General features: G+C 53.1%; 1 protein-coding gene across 6 annotated transcripts in view; it reads right to left on the reverse strand.

The window, feature by feature from the left end:
• Positions 1-15898, reverse strand: part of MGRN1 (mahogunin ring finger 1) — a 69542-nt gene that overhangs the window by 9876 nt on the left and 43768 nt on the right. For 3 of the 6 annotated variants that reach the window (XM_017886250.1, XM_017886253.1, XM_017886249.1), the window contains exons 8-12: positions 13994-14041; positions 9463-9531; positions 6972-7131; positions 3450-3559; positions 987-1052 (exon numbers count right to left, since the gene is read on the reverse strand). In XM_017886250.1, coding sequence (XP_017741739.1) covers positions 987-1052; positions 3450-3559; positions 6972-7131; positions 9463-9531; positions 13994-14041 — 453 coding nt within the window. The remainder of the gene's footprint in view (positions 1-986; positions 1053-3449; positions 3560-6971; positions 7132-9462; positions 9532-13993; positions 14042-15898) is intronic. The other 3 variants (XM_017886252.1, XM_017886254.1, XM_017886248.1) reach the window with 1 other exon arrangement.

Genomic DNA, 15898 nt, shown 5'->3' on the forward strand with positions numbered 1-15898 from the left:
GGGGGCTGGCCTGCTCCAGGCAAATGGCTAAGAGCCACTGTTCTCCCCTCACTGGGAGCAGACAGGAGCGACAAGGCTGAGGAAGAAGGAAAACGCCCAGGTTCCGGGGACCGGAAGTCAGACTGCAGGGCCCCTGCTCTGTCCCCACAAAACCAGCTTGAGGGGTAAAACGCTAGTCAGTGCTCCCTTCAGGACAGCCGGGCCTGTCTGACCGAGCTTCTGGAAGGAAGGGAAGGTGAAATGGGTGGGAGGTGCCTGGGGACCACGGGGAGTTGGGGGAGAAATGGGGGAGCGGGCATGGCCCAGGCCCTGAGCCTGGGATGCTTTTCTGGACCTCTATGTCCCCCACATTTGCTCCCGTACCTGCCTCCAAGTTAAAGGTAAATAACTACACAGAAGCCCCTCACCCCTCTAGAAAGGAAAATGCGCTCTGGGTGGTTCTGGAGAGGCCTCCACCTCTGTACACCAAGGGCCGCAAGGTTTCGGCTGGGTCTGCCAGGGCCATGGAGGCTCTAGTAGTCATGTGCTGGTCCCCCTGCCTGCTCCCTGGGGCACAGGGACAGCCCAGGAAAACCAAAGTCCTCAGCCCAAAGAGCTCGAACCCGCAGGGTGAAGGAGTGGGACGCGGGGCCGAGAAGCATGCGTGGGGCGCGATTGCAAAACGCAGCAGCGACGTTAGTTCCGCCTGCAACGTCCATTCCACTGCCAGCAAGAAAAAAAAGGGAAACGGCACGGGGCCACGCAGGGCGGAGGCAAAGCTGAGCGGAGGGCGGCAGGGCCAGCGAGCCTGGCATTTCGCCCACAGACCTAGAGCTTTTCTGGTTCCACAAACTCCCTGAGCAGAGAGGCTGTGACGGGGAGAGCGGAGCTGATGGGTTACACGAATCAGACACTAGCCTGGGGCGGAAACCATCTCCCCTACTTGTCATGGACTTAAAAATTAGGGCAGGGGCAAAAAAAACGTAGCCAGAGGACCAGACACTTACTGTTTCCCTTTTAGGTTTCTTGCTGGTCAGGGAGGCGGGGTGCGGCTTTGATTTTTTAAAGGGACACTGTCAAGATAAAAATCAAATGTTTTACAACTACCACCCCCACGCGGCCCTGGAGTGGGCTGGACAGGTCTCTCTGACTGGCTGTCCTCTCGCCACACCGCGGCCCAGAACTTCAAAAGCTTCCACTGGACATGAATCTTGGGAACGTCCTAAGTGCGGGTTCTGACTCGGGCCTTGGGCGGGCTATGTGTGTGCATCTCGGGAGCTCCCAGGAGCTGTGCTGCTGGAGTGGGGAGGCTGTGGACCCCAATCTCATCCCCAGTGCCTGGCCCCTCACAGTCTGGGTCACCTGGGCAACAGATTTGGCCAAGGTGGACATGAGGGCAGCTGGACGCTCCCTAATGCGGGGTGGGTGCAGGGCAGGGATCCTGAAGCCACTGCGGTCAAAGTCCCCCCCAGCCAGTGCCCAGGCACTGGTGCTAACTCATCACAATGACGAATCCCTCAAGAGGACTGGGGAGAAGAGTCAGCCCAAGACCCACCCACCGCACCATCATCTTTAGGGACTCGCTGGACAGAACGCCCATGGTGGCTCTTTCTGGCACTATGTGGAAGGGGCTCCGACAGGAACCTGGCAGGTGATGAGGAGAATTTGCTTTCACTCCGTGCAGAGGGGAGGACGGCTCCCTGAGTGGGTGGAGGTCAGAGCTGCCTGGTCACACCTCGGACCCCGGCCGCCCTGCACTGTAGGGGAATCTCAGCTCAGCCTAAGAGGGACAAACACAGAGGGACCTACTGGGCCCTCAGCCACCAGGACACAAACGGGGAGGGGCAAAAACAAGTGATGATAAACCTAGCCACGCCTGAGCATACATCTCTCCCTGCCTGAGAGGAGACCCTCTCAGAAGCAAATCCCTCAGGGGCTGCTTCTCTCGCCACCAAAAACCTGAGCCCACACAGCGTTTCCAAATCAAAGTCAACATCACAAGTGCAGAGGGCGTGGTGCCAGGAGCCCCACGATGGCAGGCACCTAGCGCGCCCGGGTTGACAGGGACCCCCAAGCCATGTTTCTCCTCTAGCTTCAGGACCATGTCAGATGTTAAAAAACAATCCCAAAATCTGGGTTTTAAGGGAAATTCCAGACTTTTAAACATTGGCCCCATTTCAGAAACATTGCACCTACTGCCAGGGAGGCCCACAGGGCCCAGGTCAAGGCCCTGATCAAGGGAGCTTGCAAGGAGCCTTCAAGAGCAAAGGCGGTGTCTGTGAACGCCAGTCCTCGGGGCTCTGCTCCTCTTTTCTGTTTAGAGAGGTAGCAGGGCCTGGAAGAACCAACGGCTCCAAACAGCTGCAGCTAAGAGCCAAGAAAGGGACTCAATCTGACAATGCACCTGGCCAGTGGGGAGCAGGGGACCTGAGACCCGGGCCCAGCCAGTCACTGTCCAACTCCCCCATTCTGCTCCCCGCCCACCATAGCCCCTGCCACCCATCCCCGTCTCTGTCTCTCCCTGTGTCTCTCCACATGTCTCTTCCTATCTCTCTGTCAGTCTCTCTGTCTCTCCACATCTGTCTCTCTCCCTTTGTCTCTCCACAACTCTCTTGCCCTGTCTCTGTGTCTCTCCATATTTGTCTCTGTCTCTCCCTGTGTCTCTCTACCTCTCTCTCACCCCGTCCCTGTGTTTCTCTGTGCATCTCTCTCCATGTCTCTGTCTCTCTCCTTGGGTCCTTGAAGCCAGGGTTCCACCTCCTTGTATGGCTGAAGCAGGGTCTGCCCTTGAGGTCCCCAGTGAGGGAGCCTAGAGGGCCTGGAGCGTGGGAGGAGAGTCACCAGCGTCCCTTGCACAGCAACTCATGAGGGAAAGAGCATGGCTCATTCACTAAGAACCACGGGCTAGCGGCGGTGGCTCAGGCCTGTAATCCCAGCACTTTGAGAGGCTGAGGCAGGACCAGCACTTGAGCCCAAGAGTTTGAGACCAGCCTGGGCAACATGGGGAAACCCCATCTTACTAAAAATACAAAACATGAGCTGGGCATGGTGGTGCACGCCTGTGGTCACAGCATCTTGGGAGGCTGAAGTGGGAGAAGTCCTTGAGGCTGGGAGGTCGAGGCTGCAGTGAGCTGAGATTGCACCACCTTGGGCGCACACCAGCCTTGGTGACAGAGGGAGACCCTGCCTTAAAAAGAAAAAAAAAAAAAGCACCTGGAGACCTCGACTGCGCTCAGCCCCGTCGCAGGCTCTGGGTACTGACGGCAGCAGCACTCTTCCCAGCAGCGGCACCCCAGGGCCCAGCCTGGCCACCCCCTTCATGCCTCACGGTCACCCACGGGGGCCAAGCCTGCTCACTGCACAGATGAGAACACGGGGCTGCTGGCTGAACCGTCTGGGCCTCGGGCCTGGCCCAGGCACTCACGCCCCTCTCGCGCCCGCCCATCCCGCAGGCAGGAGGCGGCACTTACAGAGTGCTCATCGTGCTCCAGGCTCTGGGCCAGGACAGGGCTGAAGGACACGGGGGACAGGGCTCCTGGCTTCTTCCGCACCGCCCGGATCTGCAGGAGGGCCCGGAAAGCTGCGGCAGAAGGAGGGCTCGGATCAGGCCCGGGAGACACACCCAGCCCCGAGGGGACCCTCGAAGCCCCAGGGACTGACACCCCCCCACCACAGGGGTCCCAGGCCAACCCCGCTTTCACATCAGAACACACACAGTTTTTCCTTTTTTTTTTGTTTTAAAAGGACGTTTAATAGGCAAGAAAAAAGGGGGAAGAAAGAAAGAAGCTCCCCTGTACAGGGAGAGGGGCTCCAAAGACGAGAGACAGAATGCCCGCACACACAGTATTCATGAAATGGCCCTGGACAGGAGACACAGCGAGGCCACGCAGTGCTGCCCACGGCGGGGCTCCACAGGGTGTTTCCAAGAGGCTGGTGCCAAGACCCCCAAGGCGTCGCACCCCTGAAGCTCCAGGCTGCACCCGAGACAGGATGTGACTGCAAATCAGCAGTCCTGGCTGAGCCCAGAGGAGCCCTTGGCTGCTGGACAGGATGGCAGGCGGGGACATCACACTGGGGAAGCCAAAGTGGGGATGTCATGCTGGGGAAACTGAGGCAAGGACATCATGCTGAGGAAGCTGAGGTGGGGAGTCACGCTGGGGAAACTGAGGCAAGAACATCACACTGGGGAAGCCGAGGGGCACAGACAGCAGCCACTGGGAGCAGGGAAGATAAACCAGGACCTAGGATGCCCTGTCATCCCACAGTGCCAGTCCTGCTCACACAAGGGCCCCACAGCCTGCTGCAGAACGTTCCTGAGACACCTTTAGTGATGTACACAGGCCAGGAAACCGAACCACCAAACCAAACTAACCACCTCCAGCAAACCAAAACGGGAGAGCATCTGCGGTCAGCCCAGGGACAGGACCTCAGGCCGCCTCTGTGTTCATTTCTACTGAGAACAGCAGGCCCTGTCCTTGGCCACCTGTGAGGGGCAGCTCTACCGCCACCTCCTGGAGGCTCAAAGCCACATGGGGGCTCTGAACCACAGACCCCACACACCTGAAGATTCCAGAGTTGGACTAGGGTCAGGGCACCCTCCCTGGAAAGCAGCCCTGCTGTATCTCCAGCCACACAGCATCCCTGAGGCTCAGTCCTCAACACTGCCTGCCTCCTAGGCACAGAGAACCTTCCCAGACAGCCCACCCCTGGCCCCACTTCCTGGTCCCCACCCCCACAACTCTGTGGCTTTCAGACAGCAGAGGCCGACAGACCACAGACAGCCTGGGCCAGCCCTCCCTGCTACAGGATCTGCCACAGGCTGGGGGGCCAGCCTCTCCCTCCAGGCCCCAGCAGCCGCCTCACTTCCTCCTGGGATCTGCACACCTCTCGTGACCCCATAGCCTGACTCGCAAAGCCCCGCGCCCAGCTCGGAGGTCTGCTGGTCTACTAAGTACATGTGTCCTGCAGCTGCGTAGGCAAATCCCCCCCACGCCCCAGTCCAGCTGCCAGGACCCAGGCCAGGGATCCCAGGATCCAGGGCAAGGGCCTGCCAGCGGGATGCGCATTTTAACCTGGTGGTTTTTTCACCCCGAGAACATTCAGGTTCCCTCTACTGCAAGACACTCAGAACGGGGCCCTACGCGACGGCTTTTCACTGAGGAAATGACTGGAGTGCTCTAGAAAACGCAATTTAATTCCTTGGACAATTTTCTACCCAGTATACTTTGTTTTCACCTCAATATATATATATATACATTTATACTTCTATTTTGGAAATAGGGTCTCCCCTTGTCTCTCAGGCTGGGGTGCAGTACAATCACAGTGGCACAATCACAGCTCACTGCAGCCTCGACCTCCCAGGCTCAATCGATCCTCCCGCCTCAGCCTTCCAAGTCACTGGGACTATAGCCAACACATGTGGCTAATTTTAAACGTTCTGTAGAGATGTCGTTTCACCATGTTGCCCGGGCTGGTCTCGAACTCTTGGGCTCAAGCAATCCTCCTGACTCGGCCTCCCAAAGTGCTGGGATTATAGGTGTCATCCGCAACCAACTTTACGCTAGAAATTTATCAAAATATTTTCTATTTTACCTTTAAAATAAAGATCTGAGCTTGGCATGGTAGCTCACGCCCATAATTCCAACACTTTAGGAGGCAGGAGGACCACTTAAGCCCTAGAGTTTGAGACCAGCCTGGGCGACATAACAAGACCCTGTCTTCTACAAAAAAAATTTAGAAACAAGGCCGGGCCCTGTGGCTCTGCCTGTAATCCCAGCACTGTGGGAGGCCAAGGCAGGCAGATCACTTGAGGTCAGGAGCTTGAGATCAGCCTGGGCAACATGGTAAAACCTTGTCTCTACTAAAAATACACAAAATAGCCAGGCATGGTGACACATGCCTGTAATCCCAGCTACTCAGGAGGCTGAGTCACAAGAATCATTTGAACCTGGGAGGCAGAGGTTACAGTAAGCCAAGATCCTGCCACTGTACTCCAGCCTGGGCAACAGAGTAAGACTCTGTCTCTAAATAAATAAATAAATAAATAAATGTAATTAATTAAAAACAAAAAACTAGGGCCTGGCGCAGTGGCTCACGCCTAATAATCCCAGCACTTTGGGAGGCCAAGGCAGGCAGATCACAAGGTCAGGAGTTCAAGACCAGCCTGACCAACATGGTGAAACCCCATCTCTACTAAAAATACAAAAATTAGCTGGGAATGGTGGTGTAGAGCTGTAATCCCAACTACTCAGGAGGCTGAGGCAGGAGAATCGCTTGAACCCGGGAGATGGTGGTTATAGTGAGCCGAGATTGTGCCACTGCACTCCAGCCTGGCTGACAGAGCGAGACTCTATCTCAAAAAAAAAAAAAAAAAAAAAAAAAAGCCAGGCATTGGGGCTCACACCTGTAACCCCAGCACTTTGGAGGCTGAGGCGGGCAGATTACTTGAGGCCAGGAGTTCAAGACTAGCCTGGCCCACATGGCAAAATCCCATCACTACTAAAAGTAAAATATTAGCTGGCCGTGGGGGCGGGTGCCTGCAATCCCATCTACTAGGGAGGCTGAGACAGGAGAATTGCTTGAACTCAGGAGGCAGAGGTTACAATGAGCTGAGAACTCGCCACTGAACTCTAGCCTGGGTGACAGCATGAAACTTTTTCAAATAAAATTGATAAAATAAAACAAGATTTAATTCACTGATTACTTTTCGTTCATCTGCCCTGCAGCACCTCTGTAGCCCTTTGTTCTGCAAGCCTTGCCTGGCTGGAGGCAGATGTGAAGATCTGAATGCCCCAGGCTGGCGTCCCTGACAGCTTTCATGGTGACTGACTCTGACAGCCAACACGCCCGCGTTCAGCACAGACTGGATAAATGACAACTCTTTTCTTTCTTAGCCAACAAAGGACCTGTGGCCCCCTAGGCCACGACTACTGGGGTGTAGCCAGCCCCTAACTTCCAGAACCATCCACAGAACAGCCCGCCAGGGCACTCACGCAGCCGGCAGATGGGACAGTTGTTGGCCTGGTAGCGCAGCGTGTCAGCGCAGGAGGTACAGAGGCACAGGTGGCGGCAGGGCAGGATCAGCGTGTCCCGTAGGTCGGACAGGCACACCACACACTCATTGCTGTTGTCACTGTTCTCGTCGTCCGAGGGCTGCGGAGACAAGGGCTTGTGGGTCAGCAGCCTCCCAAGGGCCAGAGTAGGGCTCCTGCTTCCTGTCCCCAGCTGTCCCACCCCACTCCACCCTGCCCCGGGGGCAATCACGACAAAGAGAAGTCCAAAGTGGGGGGGAGGTTGCCCCACAGCGGAACCACCAGGCTCAAATCCAGTGCAAACTCAGCACCTGGCAGAGGGGGAGGGTCTATGCCCCTCACCCACCTAAATCATGAGAACATGGTCTCTTTCTGTTCTTCAGACCCAAAAAAAAAAATGTGGAAGAGATGCACCTAAGAAACACATCTTCCTGAGAGTCAGGGTACCCGTATTATTTGGTTTAAAAAAACCAAGTTAGGGCCAGGTGCGGTGGCTCACGCCTGTAATCCCAGCACTTTGGGAGGCCGAGGCGGGTGGATCACAACGTCAGGAGATGGAGACCATGGTGAAACCCCGTCTCTACTAAAAATACAAAAAAATTAGCCAGGCGAGGTGGCGGGCGCCTGTAGTCCCAGCTACTCAGGAGACTGAGGCAGAAGAATGGCGTGAACCCAGGAGGCAGAGCTTGCAGTGAGCTGAGATCACGCCACTGCACTCCAGCCTAGGCGACAGATTGAGATTCCACCTCAAAAAAAAAAAAAGTTAGTATGTTAGAAATATTTTCATTAATGGCAGCTACCAGAAACCACATTAGCAACTGGACCAAGAGAAAGCCAAAAATCTAAACCAGTTACCCACAAACTAGGCCTGCGGCCTGCTTCTATAAATAAAATCTTATTGGAACATTGCCACACCCACTCATTTTCATACTGTCCCTGCTGCTCCTGTTGTAATGGCAGTGTGGAGTCGATGCAACAGAGACCATATGCCCGGGCAGCTGAAAACATTCCCTCTCTGGCCCTTTTTGCAAAGTCGACCGCCCCTTGTGTGAAACATGAATGCATTGACTGCCCTCGGCTGAGGCGAGGTCCGGCCAGGTGCTCTGCTCCCGCCACGTGGAGCTGCTCCAGTTGCCCTGGGCCCAGATGCCACAATGAAGCAGGCCTGTGAGACTTTCCAAGAGATGTTAAGAGGCAGGAGTTTCACTCATGGCAGTGTGCCTTTAAAAAAGTTAATCGGCCAGGTGCGGTGGCTCAGACCTGAGATCCCAGCGCTTTGGGAGGCTGAGGCAGGCAGATCACTTCAGATCAGAAGTTCAAGACCAGCCTGGCCAACATAGTGAAACCCAATCTCTACTAAAAATACACACATTAAAAATTAGGCCAGGCACGGTGGCTCACGCCTGTAATCCCAGCACTTTGGGAGGCCAAGGAGGGTGGATCACAAGGTCAGGAGATCGAGACCATCCTGGCCAACATGGGGAAACCCCATCTCTACTAAAATACAAAAAATGAGCCGGGTGAGGTGGCCCACGCCTGTGGTCCCAGCTACTCGACTCGGGAGGCTGAGGCAGGGGAATCGCTTGAACCCGGGAGGCGGAGGCCACAGTGAGCCAGGATCTCCCTGCTGCATTCCAGCCTGGGCAGCAGACAGAGACTCTGACTCAAAAAACAAAAACAAAAACAAAAAAACTAATTTCCCCCGCTACATTCCCTGGCTGGGGTACACCACTGCGTATTTGTCAGGCACCACGGCCGGTTCTATGGACATCTAGAAAGGGCATCCCTCCCCCAGGAGCTGCAGGGACGCGTTGTCCATGGGGAGGCGGGCGGGAGGCGGGCAGGAGCCAGGCGGCAGGGTGCCACACAGCTGAGCCTGGAGGGTGAGACAGTGGCCCCCGTTCCCGGGCTGCCTTGGGGATCCTGGATGGCAATTTACGTAACAAGCCAGTGAATTTGCTGGAGAAAAGACAGAATGTTCCACAAACTGTACGCTTTAAAAAAAAAAAAGTAGACCGGGCGCGGTGGCTCAAGCCTGTAATCCCAGCAGGTTGGGAGGCCGAGACGGGCGGTTCACGAGGTCAGGAGATCGAGACCATCCTGGCTAACACGGTGAAACCCCGTCTCTACTAAAAAATACAAAAAACTAGCCGGGAGAGGTGGCAGGCGCCTGTAGTCCCAGCTACTCGGGAGGCTGAGGCAGGAGAATGGCGTAAACCCGGGAGGCGGAGCTTGCAGTGAGCTGAGGTCCCGCCACTGCACTCCAGCCTGAGCGACAGAGCGAGACTCTATCTCAAAAAAAAAAAAAAAAAAGTAAGGAAAAATGATGGCACCTAATGGTCTAGGACTCCAGAGGAAGGCACGGAAGGGAACTAGCAAGCGTTGCTGTCCCCCGGCTGCTCCCGGTGTGGGCTTCTGTAATGGCAGAGGGAAACCTCACCCAGGTACACACCTTGGTCTCCTGGTTGTTCTTGTTCTCGATGCCATAGATCTCCTGCAGGAGGTAGCTGACCCGGTCCACCTGGAGAGCAGAGAGGGGCTCGCTGGGCCCTTGCCAACCGCCATGTAAGGGCTCCTCCACACCCACCTGGCCTAGGCCTGCCTCCAAGGTTCCAGGCCTCCATCCCAGGGGCCCGTCCAGCTCAACCCCTGGGGGCCAGGAAGGGGCAGGGAAAATCTGCTGCCTGCCCCCACCCAACCAGCAGCACCTGCAACAGGGCTAAAGCTGGTGGCTGTCCCCCACTGGGGGCCTGGAGCCAACCCACAGGCCCAACCACCACCGCCTCACCACCCCCAACACCACTCGGTTCCACAGCCACCAGCCTCACAAGGACAGCAGGAGCCGACGCCTAAAGGCACCAGACAGCAGCCTAAGTGCCCACTGCTTTCCAGACCCTCCTTCCACAAGACATGAAAGCCTCTCTGGTTTCAAAGACACCAAAGCAATGTCTCCAAGCTGATTCTGTCCTGCCGCCCACTCGCAACCGAAAAGCCTCATACTGACCACACTGCAAAGCAGTCTGCGCTGCTGGGTTTCCCGCGAACCATGGGCCAGGAACACCGCTCTAGGGAGCCCAGGGCCTGCTGGCAGCTCCCTCAACACCAGGCCCTGCCCATCACCGGGGTCTCCTATTCCCCTGGCACCTGCAGGGACCTGGACCTGCTAGAGGTTTTGTTCCACTTCTCTTTTATTTGTGATCTACATTTTAAACAGAGACGGGGTCTCACTACATTGCCCAGGCTGGCCTCAAATCCCCAGGCTCAAGCAATCCTCCCGCTTCCACCTCCCATAGTGCTGGGATCATAGGCATGAGCCACCGCACCTGGACAACCTATCATCCAAAAAGCCAACAGACGGCCGGGCGCGGTGGCTCACACCTGTAATCCCAGCACTCTAGGAGGCCAAGGCTGGTGGATCACTTGAGGCCAGGAGTTCGAGACCAGCTTGGCCAACACGCCAAAACCTCATCTCTACAAAAAATACACAAATTAGCCAGGAATGGTGGCGTGTGCCTATAGTCCCAGCAACTTGGGATGCTGAGGCAGAAAAATTGCTTGAATCCAGCAGGTGGAGGTTGCAGTACACTGGGATCATGCCACTGCACTCCAGCCTGGGCGACAGAGTGAGACTCCATCTCAAAAACACAGAACAAGACAAAACAAATTAACTGAGTGTGGTGGCGCACACCTGTAGTCCCAGCTACTTAGGAGGCTGAGGCACGAGAATCACTTGAACCTAGGAGGCAGAGGTTGAAGTGAGCTGAGATCGCGCCACTGCATTCCAGCCTGGGCGACAGAGTGAGACTGTCTTGTCTCAATAAAATAAAATTAAAATTAAAATTAAATTAAATATAAAAAAATAAAAAGCTAACAAAAATCATGCCCAAGTGGTGGCTTGAAACATGTCTTACGTGCCCCAACAGTACACACAGGGTAACTGCTAGGCACAGCCTAGGACATCTCATTGCAAGATCTAACACTGCTGTTAAGGGAACCCCATCCTCTAAATTCTCAGCGCCTACACGTGAGGCCACCAGGAACAATACTTCCCAATACAGCATCCCAGGATTACTGATCCCAGAGAACAGATGGACTGCTCTATAGCTCCATTTATTCTAGGCTATTTTATCCTTCAAGTATTGACGAAGTCAAGCCAAGTCTCTGTCCAATACTTCCTTGTAAGGAACAGAAGGAGCTGCAAACTTTGTTTCTGGTCTCTTTCCTTCCTTTTCCATCCATCCATTCATTCGGCAAATACTTACTCAACGCTATATTCCAGACACCATGGCCCAAACTGGACAGAACTCAGGGCTGCAAGAGTCCCTGCACATGGTGGGCATGCAATACACATATGCTCACCCAAAACAGGGACCCAATGTCCCACAGCTTAGAGCTCTACAAGGAAGTCAGCAGGCTCTTGCACAGCTATCTTTTTTCTTTTTTGACAGACTCTTACTCTGTCACCCCGGCTGGAGTGCAGTGGTATGATCTCGGCTCACTGCAACCTCTACTGAGATTGTACAGGCATGTGTTACTACACCCGGTTAATTTTATTTTTAGTAGAGACAGGGTCTCACCATGCTGGCCAAGCTGGTATCAAAATCCTGGGGCTCAAGTGATCTGCCCACCTCGGCCTCCCTATGTGCTGGGATTATAGGCGTTAGTCACTGTGCCCAGCCCCTGCACAGTTATTTCAAAGGCAGCAAGGGTGGCCTAGGAAGACCAGTGCATGAAGAGTACTGAAGAGTGTGTGTATGTGTCTATATGTGAGTAGGTGTGAGTGTATGTGTGTGTCTATGTGTGTCTATGTGTCTATATGTGTGAGTGTGCCTATGTGTGTCTGTGTGAGTGTATGTGTGTGAGTGTATGTGTCTGTATATGTGTGTGTGTCTATGTGAGTGTATGTGTGTCTTTGTATACGTCCGTGATTGTGTGCCTATGTACATGTCTGCGAACGATCATGAGTGTATGTCTGTGTATGTGTCTGTATATGTGTGCGAGGGAATGTCTATGTATGAGCATGTGTATGAGTATGCATGTGAGTGCGTGAGTGTATGTGTATCAGTGTGTGCCTATGTATGTGTGCGAAGTGAATGTGTGACTATGTATATGTGTGTGTATGAATGTCTATGTATGTGTGTGAATGTGTATGAGTATGTGTCTATGAGTATGTGAGTGACCGTGTATATGTACATGTGTGTCTATGTATGAACGTGTCGTGTATGAGTGTGTCTACGTACGTGTGACTGTATGAGTGTGTATGAGTATGTGTGATTATATGTGTGAGTGTATGTGTCTATGTGTGTATGTGTGCGAGTGTATGTGTGAATGTACATGCATGTGTGTCTATATGTGTCTACGTGAGTGTATGTGCATGAGTGTGTCTGTATATGTGTACAAGCAAATGTGTGTCTGAGTATGTGCATGTGTACGTGTCTATGAGTATGTGTGCTATGAGTGTGTGAATATATGTGCGTGTGTACACGTGTATGTATGAGTGTGTCTATGTATGGGTATATGTGTCTATGAGTATATATATGATTGTGTATGTATGAGTGTGTGTCTATGTATGAGTGAGTGTATGTGTATGTGTACGTGTATGTCTATGTATGAGTATGTGAGTATATGTGCGTGTGTTTGTGTGTGTCTATGTATGAGTATGGTGTCTATGTATGAGTATGGTGTCTATGTATGAGTATGTGAGTCTATGTATGAGTATGGTGTCTACGTATGAGTATGGTGTCTACGTATGAGTATGTGAGTCTACGTATGAGTATGTGAGTCTACGTATGAGTATGTGTGTCTACGTATGAGTATGGTGTCTACTTATGAGTATGTGTGTCTACGTATGAGTATGGTGTCTACGTATGAGTATGTGTGTCTACGTATGAGTATGTGTGTCTACGTATGAGTATGTGAGTCTACGTATGAGTATGGTGTCTACGTATGAGTATGTGTGTCTACGTATGAGTATGTGTGTCTACGTATGAGTATGGTGTCTACGTATGAGTATGGAGTCTACGTATGAGTATGGAGTCTACGTATGAGTATGGTGTCTACGTATGAGTATGTGAGTCTATGTATGAGTATGGAGTCTATGTATGAGTATGTGAGTCTATGTATGAGTATGGTGTCTATGTATGAGTATGGAGTCTATGTATGAGTATGGAGTCTATGTATGAGTATGGTGTCTATGTATGAGTATGTGAGTCTATGTATGAGTATGTGAGTCTATGTATGAGTATGTGAGTCTATGTATGAGTATGTGTGTCTATGTATGAGTATGTGAGTCTATGTATGAGTGTGGAGTCTATGTATGAGTATGGAGTCTATGTATGAGTATGTGTGTCTATGTATGAGTATGTGAGTCTATGTATGAGTATGTGAGTCTATGTATGAGTATGTGTGTCTATGTATGAGTATGTGAGTCTATGTATGAGTATGGAGTCTATGTATGAGTATGGTGTCTATGTATGAGTATGTGAGTCTATGTATGAGTATGTGAGTCTATGTATGAGTATGGGAGTCTATGTATGAGTATGTGAGTCTATGTATGAGTATGTGTGTCTATGTATGAGTATGTGAGTCTATGTATGAGTATGGAGTCTATGTATGAGTATGGTGTCTATGTATGAGTATGTGAGTCTATGTATGAGTATGTGTGTCTATGTATGAGTATGGTATCTATGTATGAGTATGGTGTCTATGTACGAGTATGGAGTCTATGTATGAGTATGGTGTCTGAGTATGGTGTCTATGTATAAGTATGTGAGTCTATGTATGAGTATGGTGTCTATGTATGAGTATGGTGTCTATGTATGAGTATGTGAGTCTATGTATGAGTATGTGAGTCTATGTATGAGTATGGTGTCTATGTATGAGTATGGTGTCTATGTATGAGTATGGTGTCTATGTATGAGTATGTGTGGGATTGTGTGTGTGTGTCTTAATTCACACGGGCAGTATTTCCTCTGATGACTTACGATTTGCTTCTGCTTTAAAGGCTTCACAGAGAAGCTGCCGTCCACGTGCTGCAGGGGAGAAAGACACAGAGGTTAAGGTGGTCAAGCTGGCGCCTCCGAGCGCCCATGTGCGGCCTCCAGGGTCGGCCACCCTGCCCCAGCCAATTCATGCCCGCAGCTGGAAAAAGAAAAAAAAAAAAAGGATGGGGCCACCTGAAAACTAAAAAGCCAAGATTTCTCAAAACACGGTCCTCAGGCCTTGCTGTGAAACGATCTGAAGCCTCCTGAACACACAGCCCTGGGACCCTGCACGGACCCACAGAACCCAAGTCTCCTCGGTTGGTCTCAAGCACACTCAAGCTGAAGGCCAGTCAGCCAGGTTGATGGACAAGGGCCTCCCGCACACCGAGACGCAGCACCTGGCAACGAAAATCAAGACAGACAAAACAGGTTCTTGCCCTCCCAGGGACCGGCTGAGTTAGAAAGACAGAGTGGGAGCACGCACAGGGGCGCACACACAGGGAACCGCAGAGCTCTAAAAACGCGGGAACGAAATAGAACAGGCGTGCCCGGTGGTATCCAGGGAAACACACCACCACTCAGAGTTTGACAAGGTTAATTGTGGTGACCTCGCAACAGCACTCATTATCCCTTCTCAGTCAACCATGACCAGCACTCAGAATTTTCCGGTGAGGCTGGCGGGTGCTGACAGAAATTTCCAGAACGTTGGACTCCAAAAATAAAGCAGTTTCCCACTGGGTTCTGTACTCGAAGCACAAAATGGACCGTTTTGCCAGATATGGCCCATCTGCCTCTGCCAGAGGGCGCAGATGTGTCAACAGTCACCGTGGCTTCTGACAAGGCCGGGCTGGGGAGAGAAGCTGGGGAGCCCAGTGCTAAAAAGGCAGAAGGCTGCCCTCTGCCCGGGGCACTTGCGTCACCACAGTCTGTGGGCCTGGACTCGGGAGAGAACAGACCCAGCCTCGCCACAGGACACCCAGACGAGGATCCTCTACCCAGCTTACAGAACCCCCGACCTTGGGGTAATCTAGAAAGACCCAGATCACAGGGAGGAGCTGGACTCTGCACTTAGAGCTCTCAGGGTCTGTGGCCGCACATGGGGCTGGAGATGGGTGGAGAGCCTGGGCTAGGCAGGACCCAGAGGGAGCGTGAAGCCTGAAGCAGTCAGGCTGGGCCCTGTCTCACGGGATCCTTTTCCCCTCCTGACTCCTGGGCCGCAGGATGGTGCCACGCAGACCTGCAATGGCAGGGTGCTGATGAACGTCAGTGTACACTGGGGGTGGGGCCATCGAGGCACTAACAAACAAGGGTGCATCCCATCACCTCCGCCAAGTTCTCAGTTCCCAGGTGGGCAGCAGCCCCTCGTCCATCCTGCCAGTGTTCCCTGAGTGTCTGCTCTGTGCCAGGTGTCAAACTCGGCTCTGAGGATGCCACGACATCCAAGAGGAGAGTGCTGCCCTCGTGAACATCAAGAGGGGAGAACAGATGTTTGTCCTGAGTGGTGTCAGGAAAAGCCTCCTGCAAGGAGTAGGGCCTGACCAGTCTGCACGGTCAGGATGTGGCAGCCAGGTGGGGGAAGGAGTAGCAGGACTGGGGCTCTGTGACATGTGCCAGGTGACACCCAAGTACACTGAGCCTGGTGGGAAAAGGCTACAGCCCAAGGAGGTAACAACACTGCTGTTCTCTGCACACCCGAGGGTGAAGTAAGTCTACTGCAGGGAGCCCACCTTGTGGGAGCCCCAGCCTGTGTCAGCAGGCTCTACAGAATTCTACAGGGCTGGCCTCAGTCTAGAACATTCTCCCTTGACACATTCCAAGTACCCTTTGAAAAGCGTCTTGGCCAGGTATGGTGGCTCACACTTATAATCCCAGCACTTTGGGAGGCCAAGGTGGGAGGATCACTTG

The sequence above is a fragment of the Rhinopithecus bieti genome, unplaced genomic scaffold, assembly GCF_001698545.2.
Source record: "Rhinopithecus bieti isolate Rb0 unplaced genomic scaffold, ASM169854v2 scaffold_13704, whole genome shotgun sequence".
Lineage (NCBI taxonomy): Eukaryota > Metazoa > Chordata > Mammalia > Primates > Cercopithecidae > Rhinopithecus > Rhinopithecus bieti.